This window comes from Gymnodraco acuticeps, unplaced genomic scaffold (genome assembly GCF_902827175.1).
Source record: "Gymnodraco acuticeps unplaced genomic scaffold, fGymAcu1.1, whole genome shotgun sequence".
NCBI classification, from domain to species: Eukaryota; Metazoa; Chordata; class Actinopteri; order Perciformes; family Bathydraconidae; genus Gymnodraco; species Gymnodraco acuticeps.
The window spans coordinates 521,148-548,793 of NW_022991400.1; the positions used below are offsets into that span (position 1 = coordinate 521,148).

Below are 27,646 nucleotides of genomic sequence, written 5' to 3' on the forward strand. Positions count from 1 at the left end.
TCTGCCACAGCACATCTTATTTAGAAGACTAACATTGAATGAAAATAATGAACATTTGAATACCTATGGCATTCATCCAACCAGATATAAAACATACTCATGTAGCCTTTATTTAACCAGGTGAAAGGTATACCACTGATCACGTACTAATCCTGTTGCTGCACTCAGTTGGCACATATCCAAATGCATACATTTACAGAAATAAGTACAGGAATAATAATCTTGTACAGCCATCACGCAATGCAACAAACAGTAAATTCCCTATAGAAAACTGAATGAACCTGTTAAATGTGAGCCATTGAATAATGCCATAGTTACAGTACCTATTGTTGTGATGACAGTCCCAGCAAAGAAGAAGGCACTTCCCAGATCCCAGTGGCTGGAGTTGTAGGAGGTATCACCTATGGGACTCACTCCAGCATTCACAGCCTCCACAGAGTGCTGGGGAGAGAAGCAGAGACAGAGGCACATCACATCTTGGTCTCACTGTGGTTGTTGAGGATTCTGTCTTTCTGTAATTTGGATTCAGCTTCTTGAAGGGATGGGCCAGCATTTAAGGGAATTACAACATGCAGGTTTATAACATTTAGCTTAGAATATAGTTTCCAATCAGTATACTCTGAGCATCATGCTATGTGTGCATGTATTTCTCTTGAGCACAGCCAAGATGCGGTCTAATTCAATTGCAGGGCTTCACTAGCATTCATGGAGGATTGAAGTGTGCATGTTGAATTGATTCAAGATGGCAGGTCACAGTGGTTATTTTCCTTGGAAGGTTCCTTGAAATCACTGCTGAAAGTTATTAGGCAACAAGCTACCATTATGTGTTTCAGAGTTTGTTCTCTCAGCAGAATCTAACATTGCTTGTTCTGGAGCCAGGACAATGACTAATAATTTGTTGTTTTACTCACTGTCCTATTTGTCATTGAAAACAAAACCTGGAACTGCATGCTGGTGTGTTTTCAATGAAAATCAGTTTTTGTTTTTTTCACGTCACTCTTTAACAATTACATTTCAATTAAAAGGCATGATTACAAACCACAGACAATGTCTTCATTGAGTTCACCTAGAACTCCAAACCTATGATATACTTGACAGTAACTACCGAGTGTTTGAAAGACACGAGTGGATCTGACTTTAATTACATTTGAGTTGAGTGTTTCGTCAACACAATGTGTTGCTTAAAATAATACTTCTGCATACAGTGTGTGACACTGTAAGTGTTGCACGGCCAGATACGGCTCGAGAAGCTGACTCAGATAAGGAAATATATGATATATTATGATATTATATGGTCGGTGATCTGATTGATGATGTGATATGAATGATAAGTGCAACACGTCGGCGTCTTCTCTGTATACGGAAGTTTAAACTGTATTTCCTTTATCCTGTAATATGACTTGATAGATTTAAACTCCGCACACTGAGCTCTGATTGGTCAGCAGGCCGTGCTTTCACTGAGTTGATCTCTTTTCTATAGGCAGCGCCTACTACTACTACTACTACTACTACTACTACTACTACTACTACTACTACTACTACTACTACTACTACTACTACTACTACTACTACTACTACTACTACTACTACTACTACTACTTACTACGGGTAAGTAGTGAGTAAGCACTGTTAATTGTGGGTTTAGTGGAAATGGTAATACAGGTAGCAAATCCAATAAACGTATGAATCAAATAGACATCAGCACCTGCAGTGAAATGTAGACTCTGCATTTACCCATCCTATAAGAAGATAATGGACTAATACTATAATGGACCGCATCTCTGTACTCTCTCTGTTTGGGGACCCAAGAAAAGTTCCTGGGACAAAGCTACAGTATGGCCACCCATCTATTGTATCACGCACTTATCTTACAAGCAATGGGCCTCTTATAGCTAGGTGGAATGTTTATTAATTAAAGGATATGGTTACGGTGGTTATTCTAGTTTCTAAAATATACCATTTGCATGTTTAAGAAGGAAGCTACCAGTAAACGTTTCCTTATTTATGTTGTGTTAAACTTTGCAACTTTTCAAAAAGTTTCTACTGAAAGACATGCATACACGATATGGACTTGGTTGAACTTCTGAAAAGGGACAAACATTTGAAACACTGGGGTCCCTCAAGGTTCCATCCTGGGGCCTTTCCTATTTTCTCTGTTAACTGTTTGACTTGGCTCTGTCATTTATTTAGCCAGTGAGAAAGGGGGGAGACACATCATATAATTAAATGATGATTAAGGATAACAAATAACATTGAAGAGCTTAGCCTAGAAGTTAGCAACAACTTTGGCTCAGGATCACTTAAGGTATGCTGAGCAGCTATTCTCATTTTAGAGTTAAAAATGGAACCATGTGGTAAGTGGATTTTACTGCAAGAGCATTTGATTAAGCATCATTACAGGTCTCAGCATGATCATCTCTCAGTCTGTGAGTTGCATGCAGCGTCTTCTGTCAGGAAACATCACTCATTCTACAGCAGGTCTTTTCTTCAATGTAAATTGATCAGATACTGTAATGCAGAATTTGTCTAAAAGTGATTCATAGCCACATCAGTGTTTGCTAGACACACTTCTGCACCTTCAATTGTGGCAAATGTTATATATGTTAGTTACAGAGGTGGATGGATACTATGCAGCTCTGGATTTATGGGTTTCTATTCTGTATTGTTGAATGCATCAGGCAAGGAAAAGGAGCTGGCACTGATCCATAGCAGCTCTCTGGATTCAGCTGCAGTGGCTGTACTCTACATTATCCTGTCCATTATCATATAGGGTTTCACTACTGCTGAGGTCAATAACTGTTCATGCCGAACAACTGGGTGTTACTCCGCAGCTTTATGAGTGGTTGTGAGCACTTGGCTGTGAAAATCCCTGGTGCTTGCAAAAGTGAATACTGCAGTACAAGTCGAATTAAGATCTATTCATAAGATGTGGCTTTCGTGCCTGATGCATGTTCTCTGGTGTTAATAATCAAAGTCTGCCCCGGGGAGTTTGTAGGAATCTTGTTTTTTAAAACCATTTTCTCAAATGGACTCTAAAAGGTTTTTGCAGCTAACCTGAACAGGGGCCAGACAAAATATACAGAATATGTAGGATACCTGTAAATAACTGACTACATTCAGCAGCTTCTTTCACACACTACTCATGGCAATTATACATGTTGCAACCTTTTCATATGCAAAAAATCAACAAAACAAAACATATATTCATTGTCTCTGCTACTTAAGTTAAAAAAAATGTTGTTTAAGAATTCCTATCAATAATTGTTTTTATAATTGGGGTATTAAAGCTTCAGATGCGGAACATTTCGCCTTCCGGATTTTGTTGATTTGTATTTTCCTTGACTTTTGTGTTTGAACCACAAGTGTGTGGTAAAGTAGTAGAACCGTTTAATTTGTCTGTTTTTATTGTATGGCCTTCAGAGAAAGGTAATATGGTTAGAAGTCAAATTATGAATCACATGGATCTTGAAATTACAGCAATTGGGGATGGGAATATCAGAAATGTCAGCTTTAAAACATGAAAATGTGTTGTCTTGCAAGTTAATGTCCAGAATATCTCTCTGTCTATTGCTACAGAACCTTTTTCCCTCCTCCGTCTGAAACAGACTGTTCTGATTGGTCAGAGTTTAAGATCTTCTGCATCTGCTTTGCCAGCATTTTTGTGGCCAATGAATCAATCTAATTGAGTTTAACTGGGACGGTACTGTGTACAACACCACAATAACAACTAGTTGTAAACACCAAAAATATATGAACGTATGTAGTATATTTATATACTATATGATTTAATACATCGTAGCACCCGTAATGTTTGAATTCCCAAAACATATACCTGATTAGTTGTGACATATTAGTAAAGTAATTCAATAGCTTGTGAGCATTAACATTTATTGAAAGAAGACTGAAGTCATCACTTCCAAGATTTCTAACATGTTTTTATGTGATGGACAATCATGGCTTAAACAATATTGGTTAGTGTTAACCATTCAAAGCAAAAATGTTCAGTATTTAAATCTGGTCATATAAAGTACGGTGTAGCAGAATTTGCCTTTGATATAGGCAAGGCAAGGCAAGGCAAGTTTATTTATATAGCACTTTTCAACACAAGGCAATTCAAAGTGCTTTACAAAAAATGAAAGACATTAAGAAAATGGCATTTAAAATCAGTCATTAAAAAGAAAAGCTAATAAAATAAACATTAAAAGAAAAAATAAATGGATAAAAGTTACAGTGCAGTCTAAGATATGAATAGTTCAATTAAACATTAAAATAAAAAGTACATGGATAAAAGTTACAGTGCAGTCTAAGATATGAATAGTTCAATTAAAAGCAGCGACAAAAAGAAAAGTCTTCAGCCTGGATTTAAAAGTAGTCAGAGTTGCAGCGGACCTGCAGGTTTCTGGGAGTTTGTTCCAGATATTTGGAGCAGAATAACTGAACGCTGCTTTACCATGTTTAGTTCTGACTCTGGGGACAGAAAGCTGACCAGTCCCTGAAGACCTGAGAGATCTGGATGGTTCATCATTTAGCAGGAGGTCAGAAATGTATTTTGGGCCTAAACCATTCAGTGCTTTATAAACCAGCTGCAGTATTTTTGAAATCTATTATTTGACACACAGGAAGCCAGTGTAAAGACTTCAGAACAGGAATGATGTGATCCACTTTCTTAGTGTTAGTGAGGACTCGAGCAGCGGTGTTCTGAATCAGCTGCAGCTTCCTAATAGATTTTTTAGTGAGACCTGTGAAGACACCATTGCAGTAGTCGAGTCTACTGAAGATAAAAGCATGGACAAGTTTTTCCAAATCCTGCTGTGACATTAGTCTTTTAATCCTAGATATATTCTTTAGGTGATAGTAGGCTGATTTAGTAACTGTTTTAATGTGACTGTTGAAACTCAGGTCAGAGTCCATGACTACACCTAGATTTCTGGCTTTATCTGTTGTTTTGAACATTGCAGACTGAAGCTCAGCGCTAACTTGTATACGTTCTGACTTGGCTCCAAAAACCATCACCTCAGTTTTATCTTTGTTTAATTGGAGAAAGTTCTGACACATCCAGTCATTGATTTGTTCAATGCACTTACTCAGTGTTTGAATTGGAGCATAGTCTCCTGGTGAAATTGTTACGTACATTTGTGTGTCATCTACATAGCTATGGTAACTTATTTTGTTGTTTTTCATTATCTGAGCCAGTGATAGCATGTAGATGTTAAAGAGAAGAGGCCCCAAGATGGAGCCTTGAGGAACCCCACATGTCATATTTGTCAACTCAGATGTGTATTTACCTATAGAAACAAAGTTGTTTCTGTCCTTTAAGTAGGATTCAAACCAATTTAGAACTGTTTCCGAAAGTCCCACCCAGTTTTCCAGTTGGTCTAGTAATATGCTGTGGTCAACAGTGTCAAACGCAGCACTGAGATCTAATAATACTAACACTGAAGTTCTGCCACTGTCTGTGTTTAAGTGGATGTCATTAAAGACCTTTACAAGAGCAGTCTCAGTGCTGTGGTTTGGAAGAAAGCCTGACTGGAACACATCGAAACAGTTATTTAAATGCAAGAAATTACTCAACTGTTGAAAAACAACTTTTTCAATGATTTTACCTAGAAATGGGAGGTTTGATATGGGCCTGTAATTGTTCATTACTGAAGCATCTAGATTATTCTTTTTTAAAAGCGGTTTAATGACTGCAGTTTTCAGGGCCTGTGGAAAAATACCTGAGAGAAGAGATTTGTTTACTATATGAAGTAGATCTGAGGCCATGCAAGGCAAAACATCTTTAAAAAATCCTGTTGGAATAATATCAAGGCAGCAAGAGGAGGATTTCAGAAGTTGTATAATGTCCTCTAGGTTTTTATCATTAATCTGATGGAATTGTGTCATGGTGTTTGAATTGATGTTAAGTGGACACAGAGACAACACATTTGCTGTTCCTGATGCAGAGGCACTGACTGCTTGTCTGATTTTCTGAATTTTGTCAGTGAAAAAGGAGGCAAAATCATTGCACGCCCTGGTGGATAGAAATTCAGAGGCTACTGACACTGGGGGGTTAGTTAGTCTGTCGACGGTAGCAAACAAGGCACGTGCGTTGTTTTTGGTAATGATGTCAGAGAAGAACGATTGTCGTGCGTTTTTCAATTCCAAATTATAAAGGCCAAGTCTCTCTTTATAGATTTCAAAGTGAACCTGGAGATTTGTTTTTCGCCACCTGCGTTCAGCTTTTCGACATTCTCTTTTTTCTGTTTTCACGCTCATGGCCTTTCTCCATGGAGATATTTTCTTGCCAGACACTTCCTTTACCTTAGTTGGCGCAATGGCATCTATAACATTTTTAATTTTTGAATTAAAATGATCTACTAGCTCATTTACTGAGATGTTAGCAGGGGCAAGTGTGGAAGAAAAATTCTGAGTAAACATTTCCCTAGTATTTTCAGTTAAATATCGCTTTGTAGTTACCTCTTTTTGAACATTTTTGTGAACAGAAATAGAGCTCTCAAAGAAAACACAGGAATGGTCAGAGAGTGCAACATCAGTCACCACAACCTTAGAGATATTCAGACCCTTTGAGATAATTAAGTCCAGAGTGTGCCCCTTATTGTGCGTGGGCTCCGTCACATGCTGAGTCAGTCCATAGCTATCAAGAACACAAAACAGTTATTTTGCCCCTCTGTCCTGGGGGTTGTCAACATGGATGTTAAAATCACCAACAATGACTAGACGGTCAAAGTCAATACACACTATAGACAGCAGTTCAGTAAAGTCGTCAAAAAAGCTTGCACAGTATTTGGGTGGTCTATAGATATTTAGGAACAGAGCTCGAGAGGAGCATTTCAGCTGAAGGGCCACATATTCAAAATAATCAAAGTTTCCCTACGATGCCTTCCTGCATTGAAGGGAATCATTGAACAGAATAGCAACTCCACCCCCTTTCTTATGCATTCTTTCCTGACTCATAAAACTAAAGTTGGGAGGGGTTGATTCGATAAGAACAGCTGCACTGTTATTTTGTTCAATCCAAGTTTCTGTTAAAAACATAAAATCGAGATTGTGCTCATTGATAAAATCATTGATTAAAATTGTTTTTCCTGCCAAAGACCTGACATTTAATAAAGCTAGTTTAAGTTTGTTAGACACACTATCAGTCATGTTTTTTGTAACAAGCTGTGGCTGACATGGAATCACTGCTAAATTAGATAAACTCACACAAACGTTTGAGCGCTTCCTGTTTCTAAGATGATTCACCGCTCTTAATCTATTACCTATCAACACAGATATCGGCAAAGCTATAGGCAGGCAGGGCCCCGGCATGTCCTGGAAAGAGTTGAGAGTGCCATACGCCCTTGAGCCTGGACCCAGCAAATATCAGTTTGCAGCGTTTAGTACACACACATCCTTATCAGGCTTCGGAGACTGCAGATGCCCTCTCGAAGGGAGGGGAGGCGGCCGACGCAGGCACGGTGATGGAGACGTGGGAGGTGGTGCGGGGGTAGAGGACATGCTGCCACGGGGGGGAGGTGGTTGACGTAGGCACGGTGATGAAGACGGGGGAGATGGTGCGCGTCTCTGCGGTGATTTTGGTGGGCGCCGTTGAGGAGCGGGGGTAAAGGACATGGTGCCAGCCCTGCGTATCGCCTTAGTTTGGTCTTTGAACTCCAGGAAGGAATCGGTGCCAACCCTCTGTATCTCCTTCATGTGTTCAACGATCCCCAGGAGGGTGGGCGAGGGTGAAAGGGTGAACGGAGTATCCTCAAAGGCGTTGACAGGGGGGGGGGGTGACAGGCAGTGGAGACTCCTCCATGTGTCTCCCATAATCAGAACATTCCTCAGGCGGGTGCAGTGATAATTCTTCAGGGTTTTCTGCGCGATGTGTTGTGTCTTTCTCCTGTTTTGATTCCTCTTGCCGCTTGTCCTTGGCAGAGGGAACAGATTGATGACGCAGGCACTTTGAATATGTTAGAGATAAACAATTTCACTCCTGACTTGTTCAGGCAAACTCCATTTGCCTTGAAAAGATGTTTGCGGTCCCAGAAAAAGTTAAAATTGTCAATAAAATGAACAGAATGGTCAGTACAGACAGTTGAAAGCCAGGTATTTAGTGCAAACAATCTGCTGAATCTCTCCACTCCTCTTCTGACTGGCGGTAGAGGGCCACTGATGAACACCTCTGCATTTAGAGAGCTGGCAGTTTCCAACAAACATTTAAAGTCTTCTTTCAGCACTTCTGACTGTTGTTTCACAACATCATTTGTTCCAATGTGTAGTACCACATTCTTCACAGTCGGATGTTCAGCCCCAATATGCAGGATCTTCTCAGCCAAGTCAGAGACCACATCCTTGGGAAAACAGAGTACTTTGGTGTTGTTCTTATTACACAGACCTTTTACATCTCTTACAGCAGAGTCACCCACAATCAGAGTTTCAGGCCCAGTCGTTAGCTTTCCCTCTAGCCTTTTACTTTTGGAGTAGCTATTTGTCCTTACCCTGCTGTGTGAAGAGGACAGGTTATCCAGGTCATCAGATCTCCGGTTCTCGGTCAGCGGAGCGTATCTGTTCTGGATTGGCACACTTGGTGGTTTAGGAGGATTGTTTGTAATTCTCCCTTTAGCATCTGTCCACTGCTGTTTCCTAGTATGAATAGGGGTTGAAGAGGCGCTCTTCCTGGGTGATAACAATGCAGGCCAGCCGGTCGCATCACAGATTTCAGAGCGCTGGGCTCTGCCTGTTATCCGTCCTCCCAAATCCCATGGAAATGATTTACTCTTAGGCTTTGCACCCAGAGAGTTCCAGGGAGGACTACCACTTGTAGATTTATTACCCGGTACACAGCCCTCCTGTTCCTTGGAATCCTTGTAGCTGCTAACTAGCTGTGAGTTAGCATACCCTTCTCCATTATTTTGCAACACTGGTAAAGTAGTGTTATTCCCATGACATAGTCCATTCACTTCCACGTTAACTTCCAACCGTTGCATTTTCATTTCCAACACAGCTATCTTCTGTATAAGTTTGTGGAAGTCATCTGTAGAGAACAGAGGCATTTTGCTACCAACTAGCTTAAGCTAAATAGCATGCAGTAGCCTACCAGGCTTTAGCTGTTGCTAGGCCACGCTACTGTAAGACTGAGGTCGTCGTAAAAATGTTGAAATATGGCTGAAACCCTCCGTCTATTTACGAAGATGAACTGTCCCAGTGATAAGTTAATGTCCAGGAGCCGCTGCTCGAAGTTTTCAGAGAATAAGAATAGGAAAATCAGCATAAAAAGTAAGCAGAGGCAGGAGCAAGCAGAAAAGCGTCTGCACTGTAAGAAAGAAAGATAAGAGGTATAGCTCTACCTAACGACAGTGCTATACCATTCAATGACAAAAAAACATAAAACAGTCATTTCTACGCCATTACTTGCCTAAAATCATGGTTAAGATCAGTTTAATATTCTTTAAAAATACTGCAAGATTGTTGCATAATTCATGTCATATCGCTCAACACCCTAATACAGTTTGATTGTGAGACAGAGAATTATCCTTTGTTCCTAACATATAATACACACAAGGCACAGTAGTAGCAAGTAGCAGAGCCATGAGTTTAGAAAAGCTGTCCAGATCATGGCCTCCATTGGAGTAAAGGGTTTCTTGTGTCAGCGGGTAATGGAGCTCTCAGGTCACATTGGTCATCCTGACACGTTTTCCTGTGGATACTGAGACCTTCCTGCTACTGGTGGCTGCTGTGTTTTCTTCAGACCACAGTTTTAGTGAAGCTTAACACCTGCCTACCAATAATTTCCTCTTCTGATGGTTTCTCCTACTGCTGAGAGTCTGGCAGGTCCAGGAACAGATGATGTTATGGACAGATCATCAGATCAATCAGATGATCTGTAAGGCATGGCAGATTCAGTATACAGTAAACCGTCATGTCATGACCTATTGTGTGGTCTTGAATTTAGGATTTTACAGGGTGTGTGATGACCAAAATAACAGGAGCACAGTAGGTTACAAATAAATAATTAATCCCAATAAAGAGTTGCGAAAAGAAAATCTGAAGCTCTTCTTATATCACTGTATGTGCTAAATCTTCTCCTGTGTTGCAAAATGAATGTACGCACTTCAGCTAAAATAATCCCTACGTGAAACACTGCAGTATGGTGTGGGCACTGCTTTGTCTCAGAACGGAAGCAAAAGGTGGTGAAACCTTCCTAATGCATCGAAGCGTTGGTTACGGGTGTCTATGGTCACTATTCACCCCGCCTACAGACTGGGTGATCTACACCCCTCTGGGTGCCACTACAGCACTCTCTGGTACCAAACCAGCAGGCTCATGAACAGCCTCTACACCTCAGCTGCCACCTTGCTGAACTCTGAATCTTGGTAGTCCAGAGGTTTTTTTTTGTACATACTCTAGTACTCTGCACTTACATGGGTTGGATGCTAAACTGCATTTAAATGTCTGATTACACTTACTGCTATGAAAACGAAGTTGAATCTAAACTAAGAACTGCAACACATGTGCTATAGTTTGCCGTTAATACCAGTATTGTAAGTACTGGTATAGTGTATATTCTTGAATATAATCAAGTTAGCAACAGGGTGCTAACGCTAATCAAGATTAGACACACATACGCAAAGGAATCACAGTTTCCTTTCAGGTTGTGTTTTACATGTCTATCTTAGGGGTATGTCTATGTACATTTACATGCATACATTAGTGAGGATCACGGAGCAAAGGGGGCATTAGCACAACATAAAACTGGCTAAGCTTGATTTTTTCCAGAAAGAGCTACATGAAAAGAAGTTCACACCAGCAACACATTAATCCAACCCCTCTCAGCAGTTTATGTCATTATCACATCCCTTGACATTCCTTAAGTGTGTGAATCTACGATGGAAGCTAGACATATAAGCATTTTGAACAAGTTCTACCCAATGTTTATAAGGCTTAAATGTAAAACAAACATTTTAATAAGAAAAACGTACAGCTTTCGAGTTTGAAGTTGTGTCATGTCAGTATCAATCCATCCTTGAGTTTAATTTTTCACGTGAATTCCGGCTTTGTTATAGTCTTCATTGAGAAATACTTTTCCTGCTTGAGTTGGCTCATTTGAAGGACACATAATGATGAAAAAACACTTTAAAAAGTGCATCCCAAAGAAATGTCTTAAAGAAGTGGCCCTTTGCTGCAACCTTGGAACTTATTAGAACTTTTAGTTTTATGTTAGTGTTATTGGTAGAATGTTTTGCATTTATTTATCTATTTATTTGATGGATGTTCTCATTAATATCATCATTATTAAATAACTGAACATTATTACAAGGCTAGGTTTGATCCTCTTTGCAGCTGAAACATGTGGCGCCTTCTGATTAGAACCACTTAAACATATCAGCTTGGGAAACATCTAATAATCATTATTTGTTATTTTGTTTATTAATGTGTATTTCGTTAATGAAATAATGGATTAAAATGATTAATGTCAAAGAAGAATAGTTGAAAATACTCATCCCAAGAGTTTCCATAGGGCAGTATCAGAGTGAAATCACAACCTACATTTTTTCTTTGTCCATCCAACGTACAAAAACTCAGTAAAGATACAGGAAGTCGAACAATAGTAAAGTTGAGACCTTCGATTAATAAAAACTAGGGCTGTCAGTCGATTAAAATATTTAATCGCGATTAATCGCATGATTGTCCATAGTTAATCGCGATTAATCGCAAATTAATCGCACATTTTTTATCTGTTCTAAATGTACCTTAGAGGAATATTTTTCAAGTTGTTAATACTGTTATCAACATATGAGTGGACAAATATGCTTTATGCTAATGTTTATTATCATTTGAACAATGACAAATATTCTCATGAATATTAAACACAACAACCTCTGAACATTACAAATATTCGACTCAATTCAACCTGGAACAATACAAATGGTGTGTGTGTGTGTGTGTGTGTGTGTGTGTGTGTGTGTGTGTGTGTGTGTGTGTGTGTGTGTGTGTGTGTGTGTGTGTGTGTGTGTGTGTGTGTGTGTGTGTGTGTGTGTGTGTGTGTGTGTGTGTGTGTGTGTGTGTGTGTGTGTGTGTGTGTGTGTGTGTGTGTGTGTGTGTGTGTGTGTGTGTGTGTGTGTGTGTGTGTGTGTGTGTGTGTGTGTGTGTGTGTGTGTGTGTGTGTGTGTGTGTGTTGGATCGTTGGAGCTATGTGCAACTTAAGGCATATGCTCGAACGGGAGCTGCCTGGACGCTGCAATCATGTTGCGCACTATCCGTGCTGAGTGTGCTGACTTTTCGTACAATGTCCCACTGTCTGGCTTCCTGCATAAAGTCAAGTGCTTGGCGCAGTTGTGGCAAAATGTCGCTCCTCTGTTTTCATTTAAACAGCTCCATATCCGTTAGCGCAGCTAGCTAGCACCAGATGCTAACAACAACAATGCCCGTAAGGTCTCTCTCTCGCTCGCTCGGGCCACACATACACACACCCTCCCGGTCCTCCCAACAGCCTGCCGGTGAGCGTGGAAGTGTGGTCTGCCACAAGCGGGCTGCATGAGCGGGGCTGTCAGCATCAGCTTGTAGATGGTATTTTAAACTCGATGCGCTCTGAAACTACGGGGCGGCCGAGGAAAAAAAATACATATGCGTTAATCGCGTTAAAATAATTAGTGGCGTTAATTTTTTGTTGCGTTAATGCGTTATTAACGCGTTAACTTGATAGCCCTAATAAAAACACATCTCAGTGGAAAATTATTGTCAAATTCCCACAACTTCAAGAAGTTTCAAGGATGTAGAGCCATCAGGACTCTACACTGTGTGTACTAGACAGCTCAGTGTGGTTTGTATCTATTTCCAGGGGGCTGGCAGTGTGTGGGGTGTGTTTGCCGCTTGAAAAGAGTTCAATCGATATAAAGCTCAGGTTTCAGTAGACCTTATTCCCCACTGGGATCCACATTTGGGGCTTAGGAAAGGCTGCAGTATCGAACGACGGCTGCTCTTACCTTGATGAGCGCCTCCAGCTCGTCCGGGGACACGCACTGGTGTTTCTGCAGGAAGGCGGCCTTCTCTGCTGTGATGGTGATCTTCTGGTTGTTTTCGAAGGGCTGCTCCAGCGCCCGGAACACCAAGCCCCCCACCACCAGATACGCAACCACCACCACGAACACTGCCAGCACCGTCTTCAGCTTCATCATGGTGAAGGTGGCATAACCGTCCACCACCCCCTCCATGTTGGCCACCACGCTGGGGGGGCGGGGGGCGACAGAGAGCCGCGGCAGAGCGCAGCCCATCGGGTTCTGCATGGTGGCCACACTGGCATGCACCAGGCTGCACTGAAGCATGCCTGCCTGCACCTTCTTTGGGGGGACCAGGTTAATCTGGACTTCCACTGAAACACAAAACAAGTCAACAATTGTGTGTGTGTTGCAACATCTCAAGGTGTATTAAGTGTCTATGTAGAACTTAAGGCTCAAGAAAAACACAACTTAAATTAAAAAAAAGTCTGCACTTTAATTGGCATGAGGGAAGTTAACGGAAAAAACCTGATAAATTCTCCTGACGGATAATAACGGCCCATCCACACAGCGGCGTGCGTTGAAAGCTTCACCATTCACTTTGAATGGGGTGTCGTCACTTTTCGCCGAACTGCATTGTGGGAAGTGAAGCGGAGCTTTGCTGGCGTGGCTCACTTTTGAAGCCTCGGCAGAAGCGTCAGCCAATTGAATCATATGCCGGTACAAGCTCTAGCCAATCAAACCGCTGCTTGTGTGTCAGGGGCGGGAGATTCATGTGATTGGTTTGTTGGAGTTTCAGACACGCCCGCCGGCAAGCTTCAACGCACGCCGCTGTGTGGACGGGCCGTAAGACCGCCATCTTAGCATTAAAAATTCAACATCAGGAAAATGTTATCTGTCAACTTTCGATTTTGTTAGAGCACCATTCATTATCGGCACAAAACAGTTATGTCTTCTGCTGATAAATGACATGCAACAGGTGAGTATGTATTTCCTTTCATTAAAGCATGCATGGCCGTATCCACCGTATTCACCGAGGTCCGGACCTCGGTAATATTTTTCGAGCTGTGTTTACAAAACTTGTGAAATAATTGCACTAAACGAGGTTCTTTGTAGTACTTCCATTTACTGACGATGAGGGCGCTGCATAACTATATGAGGGGCCGTACAGGCCGTAATTCATACTGGTCCTCTCACGCACATACATTCTCCTTTTACATACATATATTTTCACTCTTACATAGGCCTACATACATTCTCCTTTTACATACATACATTTTCACTCTTACATACATACATTCTCCTTTTACATACATATATTTTCACTCTTAAATACATACATTCTCCTTTTACATACATATATTTTATAATATATGCATGTCTGAAGAGAATATATGTATGCAAGAGAAGAATGTATGTATGTGTGAAGACAATATATGTATGTGAGAGAAGAATGTATGTATGTGTGAAGACAATATATGTATGTGAGAGAAGAATGTATGTATGTGTGAGAGAAAGTATAGTGGAAACGGAAGGAGTATGGTTGAAACGGAAGGCAGGTCATTCTTGCGCTGTGATTGGCTCAGAAGGTCAAGCGGGGCGGGCTCATGTTCAGAACTTCTGATTCAAATCAACATGATGGAGGGAGAGGGTTAGGGTTAGATGACTCCGTGTATCTACGGACCACTGGTTTTTCTTTATTAAACAAGTAAACGGAAGAGTGTCTGCGAGGCGTTTTTGTTTTTTACCTTACTAAATGGTCTAATGGTCATTGTAGCGAGGGGGGGGGGGGGGGGCGCGATACTCGCGGAAGTGATTTCAAAACAAAAGCACTCGTTTGCTTGGAACGTTGAACATAATTATAAACAAGGGGAAACAAGGTGAATTTAGCGATCACATCTTTTCAAATCAGCTGCTCTTTATATTTTACAAATATTTTTTACTGAAAGTTCTTAATAAAACTGACACTGTTGGACTCGAATTGAGAAGAATAAATGGACAACATTGTTAGGAGATTTAAACTATACAGTGAGCCGTTTTTTCAAATCAGTAGCTCTTCATTTTCTTTTTACAAATATATTTTACCACAAGTTCTTCATAAAACTGACACTGTTGGACTCGGTACTAGTTTGACTGCTACTAACAATACATTGAAGTACTTTTACTGTGTACTTTGTGAGAAATACTCTGTCAAAGTCCCCTCCATATAGCACATAATCTAATGCATCAATCCGTCCCAGGAGGGAGTTTATAAACCAAAGAGTAACCGCCCTTACGGCACGCTCTGATAAGTAAAGCGAACGCACCCGCAAGGACACCTGGCCAGGGATGTGACAGTTTCAGGGGTTGACTAAATGTTCCTTAAAACCCCTAAGGCTTGCTGCAATCTACGCGATTCATCTCCCTCCATCATGTTATGTTGATTTGAAATCAGAAGTTCTGAACATGAGCCCGCCCCGCTCGACCTTCTGAGCCAATCACAGCGCAAGAATGACCTGCCTTCCGTTTCAACCATACTCCTTCCGTTTCCACTATACTTTCTCTCTCACATACATACATTCTTCTCTCACATACATATATTGTCTTCACACATACATACATTCTTCACTTGCATACATATATTGTCTTCACACATACATACATTCTTCTCTTGCATACATATATTCCCTTCAGACATGCATATTATAAAATATATGTATGTAAAAGGAGAATGTATGTATGTAAGAGTGAAAATATATGTATGTAAAAGGAGAATGTATGTATGTAAGAGTGAAAATATATGTATGTAAAAGGAGAATGTATGTATGTAAGAGTGAAAATATATGTATGTAAAAGGAGAATGTATGTGCGTGAGAGGACCAGTATGAATTATGGCCTGTACGGCCCCTCATATAACTACGTAGCCTCGTTTAAAGCAAACAGAAGAAGACGACATGTATCAACAAACCACCGCAGCCCGGACTTGAACCGGAGCAGCGGAGGAGTGATGAGGTATCTAGAGATCTTAGTCCAGCGGGCTGCTTCTGTTTCTGTTCATCAGGACATCATAGGACCAGCAGATCCTGTGTGAACGCTGTACATTAGTCAGTGGACGTACGACAACATGCACACTAACTTATATTGCAGCTATTGTATAGGCTATACTTTGGTTTAAATTGCGTGAATAAACTAGCTAGAGAGCTAAAGTTAATTACATTCATCCAATGTCAGAAGGATTACCTTTTAACAAACGTTGTAATGCTTTTCTTTCATTTCAATTTGAGTAAAACATTGAAGATTTAACATTGTATTGTTTTCTTTTTACACTGACTCAGATTAAATGAAAAGACTACGTCAGTCGAAGCTCAGCTTTGGTAAGAGAGAGACAGGACAGGCAGAGAGAGAGAGAGAGAGAGAGAGAGAAAGTGATGGAAGTCAGGGAGGAACTGCAGGTACAGTCACACAAAATAATGTAGGCTTAATATCCCCATCTATCTATCTATACATCTATAACAATAGTCTTCATTTACAATAGGCATAATTGTAAAACAACATACATCTATTGCAGTTATGATGTCATAATAACATACAATTGTATAAAACACAATTTGCTTACATCTTTGTTCTCTTTTGAGAATCAAACAAAACAGATTTAAAGTCTCACAAACAAGTGAAATGAACTAAATTGCTGAATTGCTTTTAATTCACTGTCAGGAGCGACAAGTGAGGAGGAGCAAAAAGTGAACAACGAGGGAGAGATTGAACAAAGAGAAAGAGTAGAGGACAGAGAGAGTAATGAACAGGAAGAAGACAGAGAGACTCAAGAAGATGGAAGAGAGGCTGCAGGTTATGGAAAGGAGAGAGACATGGAAAATGAATGTTGACAATGTTTTGTGATCATTTTAGCCTCTTCTGCATGTCCAGATCATTAATAGTAACAATCAACTGATTCTTATGTATTACACTTTCAAAAATAATTGAGGCTGACATTGTCAGCCCACTGACATGGTTTGAAATCAATATATTATCTAATGTGTGACCCCCCACAGGAATTAAAAAGCACCTAACTAGATCATGAAAATCACCAAAATCTCGGGGGATATCCCCCGAACCCCCCTAGCATGTTTGGACCTCGGTATTTAGGAAATCCTGGATACGGCCCTGAAAGCATGCATGTTTAATTAAAAACAATTTAAAATGCCTTTAAGCAAAACAGATTTGGGAGGAGAAATAAAGAGGGGCAAATCAATCTTACAAAATACACGTCTAAATGCTTTTTTAAAACATATTATATCGACAAACTCTGAAGCGAGACCATAAAAGAAAGGAAAACGACTATTACAGCCTTTTATGCAATCTCTGGAACACTATTTATTCCCAGGATTGATATTTTGCAGGATGTTTGCAGACAGGCAGAAGAGAGAAGACTCTAATCTTTTACCAACAGACTCTAATGTTTACCCAGAGATGCAGTACAGTATATGTAACACATAGCTGCAACACCAACTGTTGTACAACAAAAACAACCCGAGAAAACCCTGAACACAAAAACATAACTTCCAAGAGTAAGTATTTTGCTAAACTTGTAAACTCATAAAAAACCTTTTATCCATTTTACTTTATCTATAACTCATGCAAGTTTAGATCTGTGAAGCACTGGCTGCATATCCGTAAATCAAAAAGTTCAGTGGGTCAAAGACAATAAGTCTCTACCAACGGGAGGTAAAAATGTTGTCATTTTCCAGAAAGGGTGAAAACAACTGTGGCCATCTTTTTCCAAGTAATCCTACGCTGGCTATTTCTTGACTTTAATTATTTCTGGTTAGAGAGCTGCGGGTTATGCTGAATGCTGCTGCTCGAGTCCTCACTAACACTAAGAAAATGGATCATATCGTACAATTTCTGAGGTCTTTACACCGGAATTGACTTCATTTCTGATCTTCCAGAACTCTCAGGTCTTTTGGGAGGGGTCTGCTCTCTGTCCCCAGAGTCAGACCTAAACATGGAAAAGCAGCGTTCAGTTATTATGCTCCAAATATCTGGAACAAACTACCAGAAAACTGCAGGTCCTCTCCAATAAAGTATTTTATATCAAGGCTGAAGACTTTTTTTGTATTCTATTGAGTGTATTTTTAATTTGTATTCTCTTGGCTTTGTAATGACTGTTTTTACATGTATTTCAATAAAACTGTATAATGTGTTTCATTGCCCTGTATCTTAATGCATTGAATGTCCATTGTAAAGCACTTGTGTTAAAATGAACCTTTCTGGGAGTGCAATACAACTTTAAGTAACCTACTAATCCACTGAATCATTTTGACAACAGGCTTCAAACTCAAGGAGCTTGGGATAATACAACTTATTTTTAAGTCTTACTTCTATTGGTCATAAAAAATAAGCAATGTTTGAGTGCCTTGGCAGCTACGCATGCATTACATTGCAACAACCCACTATCGTTTCAAGTTTTGGGACATTTGTTGCATGTACCATCCCTCTCCTGAATGCACTATCAAATAACAAACTTTTTTGAACAATTTGAAGATGTCACCTCTGCCTTTTACTATTATTGTATTACAATATAGAACCAATGATACATCAGTTAACAGGGTAATTACTGGCAGATTGATCAATAATGAAAATAATGGCAAATTATTGACCTTGAAAATAGTATTTACACAGAAGTTATTTTGGGTGTGCTTACTTTCTTTCTTTCAGACATTAGGTGCAGGGGGAGGATGCATTGCATTGGATGTAGTCTTTAATAAAAACTAATTTCCATTGGTAAAAACACCTGAATAGATGTATAAACTGTGTTTAAAATGGCTTTAGGTGGCTTCAACCCATTTGTGCACGTCATTAAAAGTGTACAGTGGAAATGTATCCTTCTCCTGGAACCAGCTGTTGAATATGGTTAGACTAATGTGTGTGGGTTTTTTCCCCCGGTGTGACTGACAGCCCCCAAAACAAAACAATTGTTTTTTACATTTCTCCATCTTAAATAATGTTGTTTAACAGTGGAATCGTGATCAGGGCGTCTGCTTTGTTATGTAACCAATGTGTATAGAAAACCGCTTTCTTTTCAGACGTGATGATGAACGGTACAAAACCATAGATTTAATGGTGCAGAAGCAAGACTTGGAAATGATTGTCATACATCTCTAATATGTCATGTGCTGAATCACCAACTGCAACAGATGTTGAAGCTACGCTATAGGAGGACGTGACACCCATGCAAGATTTTGGGGGGGATCTTCCCAGAGGTAGATGAGGTAATGTTTAAAAAGACTGACAGTCTGGTTAATTTTTCCTGGAATCATTTGGTAATACAATATTTCCCTCCCATTGAATCATTCCGCAGGTATAGACACATCAAAACAACCCCCCCCTTTGTGTTTCCATCAGTGGGGATGGCACAGGCTGCAGTAGCCTATTCTCCTATAGTGACGTTCAGCATGCAGCATCAGCCTCCACTACCACATTTCTCTGGAAAGTCAATTTTTGGTCAGCATTAATCTTTCAGTGGAAAGCTTGCTGGAGCTTTCAGGCAGAAGCAATCACAGTGGGTGCAGACCAGGTAAACACTGTAGAGTAGCAATTACCCAGACTGCAGCATTTCAATTCAATATACGCGGTGATGAGATGAGGCATTTTAATGGGATTCAATGGGAAGATGTAGATTGGATGGCAATATTAAAAATGACAGTCTAACCTGGTGGAGGGTTCATGCTCCCGAGCTTTCTTGGATTCTCAATCGGAAATTTCATCTTGGATCTCCTGGTTCTTGATGCTGCTGCAGGGGGGGATACATGTATTTAATGGATCATGGTCCTTTCGGTCGATTCCGTCGGCTTTAACCTGGAGAGGATGGAGAACGGCAGGGAGTAAAAACACATGATCCGTGGTGGGTGGAGATGCCGGGTGAAGCTGCTCTTCTCTGTTGACTCGCGGCGGGTCTTCAGGAGCGCACACCCACTGCTCGCCGCATCACCGTCCACATTGTCCAGCAGGTTAATACTGTGCAGCGGGGAGACGATGCTCCATTAAAAGTGTGTATCGTTTACATACTGATTGGTTTGTTGCTGTTGTGCGTCCACGTCAGGATCGGGATGCAGCGGATTGTCGACTCTGTGCTACCAGTGTTGATCCACTCCTCTCCGACGCAGACCGCTTCTGGTTCCACCGCTGCACCGTCGTGACAGGCGGCATGCGCACCAGTTTACATGACATGACGTCCGTTTACAGAAAGATAACAGTTTGCCTGGAGAATAGGGAGAGAAGGAGGGAGATGGAAGGATGGAATAATAATGTTATTTAAAAATCCCCCTCCTTGAATTTCGAGTTAAATCTTAATGATATTGAAAATGTGATGTGACTTCCTTTTACCTGTGGATTAGGCTATACCTAAATATCAAATGCAATGCAAGTAAATACAATAAAAGACACATTTCAATCGGATGTTTTTTACTTAAGTGTATTATAACAGAACAATATGTCCTTAGCAAAAATAAGAAACCAAGATAGTATGAAAAATGATTTTATTTATAGGTAAACCTGCCTTTCATAAAGCACATTCAGGCAGTAGCCCAGTGGCGGTTCTAGAGCAATTTATGGGGGGGGGGGGGGGGGGGGCACACTGGGGCCAGTTATTTTAGAGAGGGGCATATGGGCATAGATGTGTCTCATAATTATTTGTGTGAACATAAATATAATTTGTGTGTAAATATGCGATTTGTAAATGTAAAACACCATCCACAAATGAATTACAAATATTTGCAAACTCACAAATACATTTGCAAATGTAAAACGGATCTGCAAATACGGTAAATATTTTCACAAATAAAAAAAAGATCTGTGAATATCTCTTTAAAATGGACAACTTTCGATCAGGCATTTGTGAATCCATTTTGTATTTGTCAACCAAAAATGCGCTTGCGGATCTCAAATCTCTGCTCGTGGATCTCAAATCTCTGCTTGTGGATCGTCTTTTTACACACACAGAGTTTTGAGACAAACTTTCCGCCGGTCTCGGCTAAAATCTATTCGTGTCACTCGGTTATTTTCGGAAACCACGTGATGGCCTGCTGATGACGACTGAATACATAAAAAAAGGGGAAGAAAGAGTTATCTCTGGGGTTGCTTCACTGCTGTAGCTCCCCGGGACCCGCAAGTGGCGTAGCCTGTAGCCTTCAACATCAATGCATACGAAAGTGCTCGATATATGCTGTATTGAACCAATAAACTAACACAAACTAACTGTATCACTATAACATGATGATGATGGTGATAAAGAATGCATCTAACGTTCCACTGTTCATTATAATACAAAAACAGTGCATTAAACAAACCATCATGCTCTTACTTTGAAATCATGCGGAAATGTCGTCATCAATAGGCCATCTTTTTGGAAAATAACTCTAAATAAGGTCTATGGTTGACACACATTTAAGAGACGGATCACGTTTTGTTCAGTCGGATAATATCCACATGTGTACCCTAAATTTTATAATTTTCGAATCATAAATCTAATCGATAGATTTATGATCGATAGATTTATGATTAGAAAATTATAAAAGTAGGGTAGACATGTGGAGATGTGGACTCTTAAATGTGTGTCAACCACAGACCTTATTTCGAGCTATTTTCCAAAATCCTATGGAGAAATTGCATTGCTTTTTTGTCGAAGGAACCCATGCGCAGCTTACTTCTGGGTTTTAGGATGCGTCACTGTGGCACTCTATAAACACAGGTTAAAAAAGACACAGACTGTATAAAGCAGGGGTAGCCAACACGGCACTTAGTCGCCCGCAGGTGCAACATGAGTCGCCCGCAGGTGCAACGTGAGTCGCCCACAGGTGCAACGTGAGTCGCCCGCGGGCATGTTCTAAAAATAGCTCGCCAAGCAAATCCAAAATGTAAAAAATACACAAAACAAAAAAGGAAATGTAATTAAAATAATCTAGCCTATGCATAAACGAAACCTCAATCATAGCTAACTCTATCTACTTACTACAACTCTATATCTATCTAACACTCCTCCTCCCCCCACCCCCACAATGAATATCGACCAATCACATTCTTGTTTGATTTGCGGGACCAGCGTTGCAGTCGGGAAGAAAAGCAATGTGGAGCGGCAGCTCACCACTTCATAAGGAGTGTGACCGTGATTTTCCTTCTGGCAGAATCTACACAACACATCAGCCCCCATCTGGTAAGTAAACATTTTTACAAAAAAACGTTTTTTGCTTGTCAAAGTAAATGTTCTAGATGTCAGCTATATCGGCTGTCATGTCAAACAAAATGTATTCAGGTTTAAAAACATATATTGTATATGTTGATGTGTTGGCAGTGTATTAAACCATGTAAATCATTAAGCTAAAGATGACTCTGAATTTTTAAGCTATATGCAATTATTTCTAAAATGGTGGCTATGGGGTAAAGTGAACCATGGGCCTTGAGGTAAGTTGAGCCAGTGGTTCAATGGAGTTGCACAGTGGTTCTCAACCTTTTTACACCAAGTACCACCTGAGAAAATAGTTGGCTCTCCAATTACCACCATATAACCAATGTTAAAATACAGTCTATGCACAGTTCATGCAGGACTCTGAGGCAAATATTCATAATAACATTATTAACTGTCAGCCAGCTGCATGTACAAAGGGCAGTCTCTCTCTGTCTCACTCATCACTCACTCACACACCACAAGTGAGAACATAAAGAACAAAATAATAACTTATTCTCACACAACAAATGACAACTGTACATACATGTCATTTCCTATACCAAAGTTTGAATGTAGGCCTCCTGCAACAACCTTGTAACAGAAAATGTCTTATTGGGAATTCAGTTCCACAATAATAATGAAAGCCCCCAGGAGCAGATGAGCCTAAGGGCTAATAGCTCATCTTCAGTCTGCTGATGTTTGCTATTGCCATTTCTTTGGTGGCGAAAAAGAAAAGAAAAAAGATAACAATTAAGGACAAGTGTGGGTTTTTTCAGCTTTTGACCTCGGTCACAGCCTTCTCTCCATTCTTTGCGCAAATGCCTTCTTCCTGAGTCACTTCTCTCCTCCATCACAGCGTTGTGACTGTGAATATCACTTTTGCGTTGCTGGCGGAGCCTGCGCTTGTGCTCGGTTGATGACTGTCCTCCTCCTCATTCACTTGTTCACTTTCGCTGGTAATATTCTCCTCTGTACCTCTCTTCTGAATACCTCCCGTTTTGAGCCACGTTTTTAACAACATTCAGCTTTCTTCTTTCTTTAGCTTGCTTGCAACGTTCGCTAATCGTTCGCGGTTATGGTCGTCATTAGCAATGCCAGAAATAAAACATTTTTTAAAAATGTGTTTCTAAATCAAAAAACAACAATAGCCTATTAGAGCTTATTTAAACCACAGTTTCAATTATCTCAAGCTTATTTTCATTCGTTGTAGTATTTTGATAGTATGATTTATTTTTTAATTAATATTCAATCAAGCCTCAAACTGATGGCACTTGTCCCTATAGCCTGTTTTAAATTGAAGTTGTCTGAGGTCCTTACCACCAGCTGCTCTTGCAGTACTAAGTAGTGTACCTTACTGTCCAAAATGTGCACAATGTACACTGATTTTGCTCTAGTAAATAATACTTTGATTATACAAGAAATTACTAATATTTTTTTCTGTCTCAAAATCTCAAAAATCTCTCTATTTAATGTGTTTCTTGAATGTATAGAGTAATGTTGTATCTTCATTTTGATAAGCACATTTAAATCATAGCACCAAGTAAATGTTAACTAAAGTAATGTGTTGACCTATAACCTGTGAAAAGCTAGTAAAATGTACCTGGGCAATGTGAGTAAAGGTGGGCGACGTCAGAGGAGTTTGCACACGGTACAGACATTTGAAAAAAAGCAGACGGTTCCAGTTGAAGAGAAGGGCGCATGGCCCCTCGTCTAATATGAATACTCGTGGATTTTGAATCATGTTAGTATATTTTTGTACTTTATTAACTCTGTACATCCCTGTTAGCTTGTCAGCTTAATGTGGATATCAAACAAATGTTAGCTAAAGTCAGTGTTTCAGCTTAGCAATTAAGCTAGTTAGCGTGCTTGCTAATTTAGCCTGCTGTCATGGATGAGGCACACACAACATGTGATGTTTAGTAGTTGCTTCAAATTAGCTAACAGTTGGCGAAATTCACCGTTGTGAATAAAACATGTGGCAGTGGGGCACCGCACTTGTAGTTCAGAAGAGTATTTTTGTTGGTGGTGTTCGCGTTACATCTTCAAATACTGCTTGGTAGTTAGCAGTGTGCAGCCAAACTGAGTTTTCCTTTACTGTGGGAGTCAAGTCAGTTCACTCACTTGCATCCGACTGTGTGTGATGCACATGTGTGCTTTTATTTCCTGTGTACACCAGGGGTGAAAGTGGTTTGAATTTCTTGCAGGGGCCCCTCCCTACAGGCCAATCACGCAGGCTGCATGGGGCCCCGCCTTGCGCAGGGGGCCCCGCCCACAGGGCCTCAGCTGCTGTGCGCAGTTCTCCGCTCACCCCCCGCGAGAGTGAGAGGTGAGAAGGGGAGCACGTCTGTAACCCGACACCATTGCAATGAATCGACATCTGACCAATCACGGCTTTGATACGGCCACTAGTGCAGGTGAAGAGATGTCGGTGAAATTATTGTATGAGTCAAATGTACAACTTGCGAATGTTGTATAAGTCAAATTGCCAATTGCCATATTAAAACATCAGCTGCAATTCACGACATGAAGAAGGCAGTCTCTGCATAGCATATAGGCTAACGGAGATGCAGTTATTTCCAGCATTCTTTATTTAACATTCATTATGTGATGCCTTTTATCTGCTAATGTACAGGAGGAAGAGTGATACACTGTCTGTCTACTTGGCTTACATAACAGTTCAAGTTTACAGCTTAAAAAACATGGAGCATTTTTCCCCCTTTTATTCATTTTTATGTCAATTTGCACATTTCATGGTGACGCTCAGCCTCTCCCCTTAACTCTTAACAGTCATCATCATGTCAACCACAACACAGAGAAATACTGATAGAAATGTGTGTGTAGTTGTTGATACATTGCTGACAGAGGGAACTACATTTGAATACAGATTTAAGAAATATCAGTTTCAGAGCATGTCATAAGCATGTTTTGTCTTGACTATATTATAATAAAATAATATAGTATTTATATTATTGAATTGATTATGATTATTATTATTAGTAGAAGTAGTTTATTTGCATTCATTATATTTTAATCTTTTTGAGGCTAGTATTTGGCAGGAAATACAGACGTACCTGCACATTTACCTCACTGTACAAAGTAACTGTTGATACTAATAATAAACAGGAATTATAATTGCAAAGTAGCCTACTTTGTTTCCAAAAAAATGTGTTTCACTCCTGTCGGTTGCAGGGGGGGGCCTCATCTCACAATGTCGCTGACTATAATGCTACCCCGACCTTCATTGGTTCATATTGTTCTCCTCCCGCCCCCAGCTTCATGCATCCCTGAACACAAACTTCACATTTGTAATGCCTTTATGGGGTAGAAATTAGAAACACTTGACAATATGTATAGTCAATTATTTATTTTCAATTGTGCATACAACTTGTGTCAAAACTTAACAGACCATTAGCAAGGCATGTTGAGGGAGGTAAACTACACACTTTAACACATTTTCCACAGAGGGCTGAAGTAGCCCTCCTCTTCTGTGTACCGGCGAGCCATGCAGCTTGTTGAGTGGGCTGCTCTTCTTCCTTTGCCCAGCCAGGTCTTCACATAAGGCAGTGGATCCCACTGTCTGCATGGTGGTCCCACATAGCTGATGAAGAGGAGATATGCTGCATTTGTTGTTGTAGGTTTGCTCCTATACTCAGTTATGATGTTGTTCATTGTGCTGAACCCCCGTTCACAGTCAGCATTGCTTGGAGACAGTGTGTCCACTGCCATGAGCAACTTCTTCATTTTGTTGGGAATGTTTCTTCCTCCACTGGCCTTGTATTCTGTGAATCCAAGATGGGCCTCTTGTTGGTTGACATGTAGGACATCACACAAAGCTCTCACCTCATTATCTCCAAATCGAGGATTGTCATGGTCCCAGTTGTCAGGGTTGAGGACTGCCATTTGATTGATAAGGCTGTTATAAGCCTCTTTTCGGTTGGCTGCAACACTGGCCTGTGCTCTGTTTGCTGTGGTTGTGAAGAGTCTTTCTTTCATATTGTCTGCCACTGCTCGGATGAACTGAGCAGAGTCAATGATGGGAGACCTGCCAACTCTTAACTCCTCTCCCTTGAATTCCATCACTTCCTCTGCCTGACTGGCATCAACTGCATGTTGTCCTGGGTAGCAATTGAAACTTTCTATGCGTTTGACATACGTCGTCATGATGTCATGGGCCTTTGGGAGTGTGGTCTTCCTGTTCTGAAGAATTTCTGACAAGTTCTTAAGTTCAGTCAGAACATCTGCCATCAGTGCAAGACTTTTCAGGAAGTTGATGGAGCACAACTTAGAAAGCAGACCTTTGAATTTGGCCCTCTCTCTGCTGTCCCTTGTATCATCCTCTGATGCCTCACGGAAATGTTGTGCCAAGGCTGGATAAGACTGCCAAACTGCAGAGACTGCCCTCCATGAAGAAACTACCCAGCGAACACTGAACACTTTTCCAATCCTCCTGAGGGCGATGTCCAGGTTGTGAGCACATTCACTCAGCTGCCGCATGTTTTTTGGTGACTGGCTATATAATGAATATAGGCTGTCCATGTATACCTGGAAGTCCTTTGTTCCCCCTGTCACATCCAGTGCCTGGTCAACAGCAAGCTCCAGTCTGTGATTAAGGCAGTGCCATAGTATGATGCCTGGGAAATCATCCTGGAGCAACTTCCCAACACCTGACTTCACTCCCAGCATGACACTGGCCCCATCACTGCAAAATCCAATCAGGATTTCTCTCAGCAACTCAACAGTGAAGCCATTTTTAAGCAAGCAACCAATAATCTGTTCCTTGATATGAGCAGCAGACATACTATACAGCTCAACCAGGTCCAATGGAAAGGCAATGGGCTCCATGTCTCCATCAACACTAGCCTTCAGGAACACAATTAGTGTTGATTTGTGCCCAACACTGGTTGACTCATCAGCCAATACTGTGATTTTGCTCTTGGTCTCTATTATCTTTTTTAGAAGTTCCTTTTTCGTCTGTGATGACACATGCTCAATTATGTCAACACAGACAGTTTTGCGATGCAAAACACGCCCTAAATCAGCAGAATTTGCATGCTGCAGGTCAATCAGACTCTCAAAGTCTGTGAAAGGCTTGTTGTTCTTGGCCACATAATACGCTGTCATGAATACCTTGGCAGTAGACTCAAACACAGACTCCTGACTACTCGCGTTCATGTTCAGAAGAATATCTTTCTTTGCTGTCTGAAGAATCTTGACTGCTTCATTATGTGCTGCAGAGTTATTGTGCTCACGGATTTTTTTGCACAGTGATGAAAGCTGGACATCCCTTGATTGACCAGCTGGGATTATCTTTCCATCAGCCCACTGAATAGCAATATTAACTAGGGATGCACCGAATATTCGGCCACCGAAAATTATCGGCCGAAAATGGTTAAAAAGGCCCTTTCGGCTTTCGGCCGAAAGGGTTTTAGCACCGAAAAAATATCACCGAATGTCAGAACAGGCTTACTTT

General features: G+C 40.6%; 1 protein-coding gene across 1 annotated transcript in view; it reads right to left on the bottom strand.

Moving 5' to 3' along the window:
* Positions 1–20,114, bottom strand: part of kcnk10a (potassium channel, subfamily K, member 10a) — a 32,850-nt gene extending 12,736 nt beyond the window's left edge. Inside the window, exons 1-3 of the mRNA XM_034195673.1 lie at positions 19,666–20,114; positions 12,966–13,351; positions 324–441 (exon numbers count right to left, since the gene is read on the bottom strand). Of these exons, the coding sequence (XP_034051564.1) occupies positions 324–441; positions 12,966–13,351; positions 19,666–19,720 (559 nt within the window). The 5' untranslated portion in view covers positions 19,721–20,114. The remainder of the gene's footprint in view (positions 1–323; positions 442–12,965; positions 13,352–19,665) is intronic.
* Positions 20,115–27,646: the final 7,532 nt, after the last annotated feature.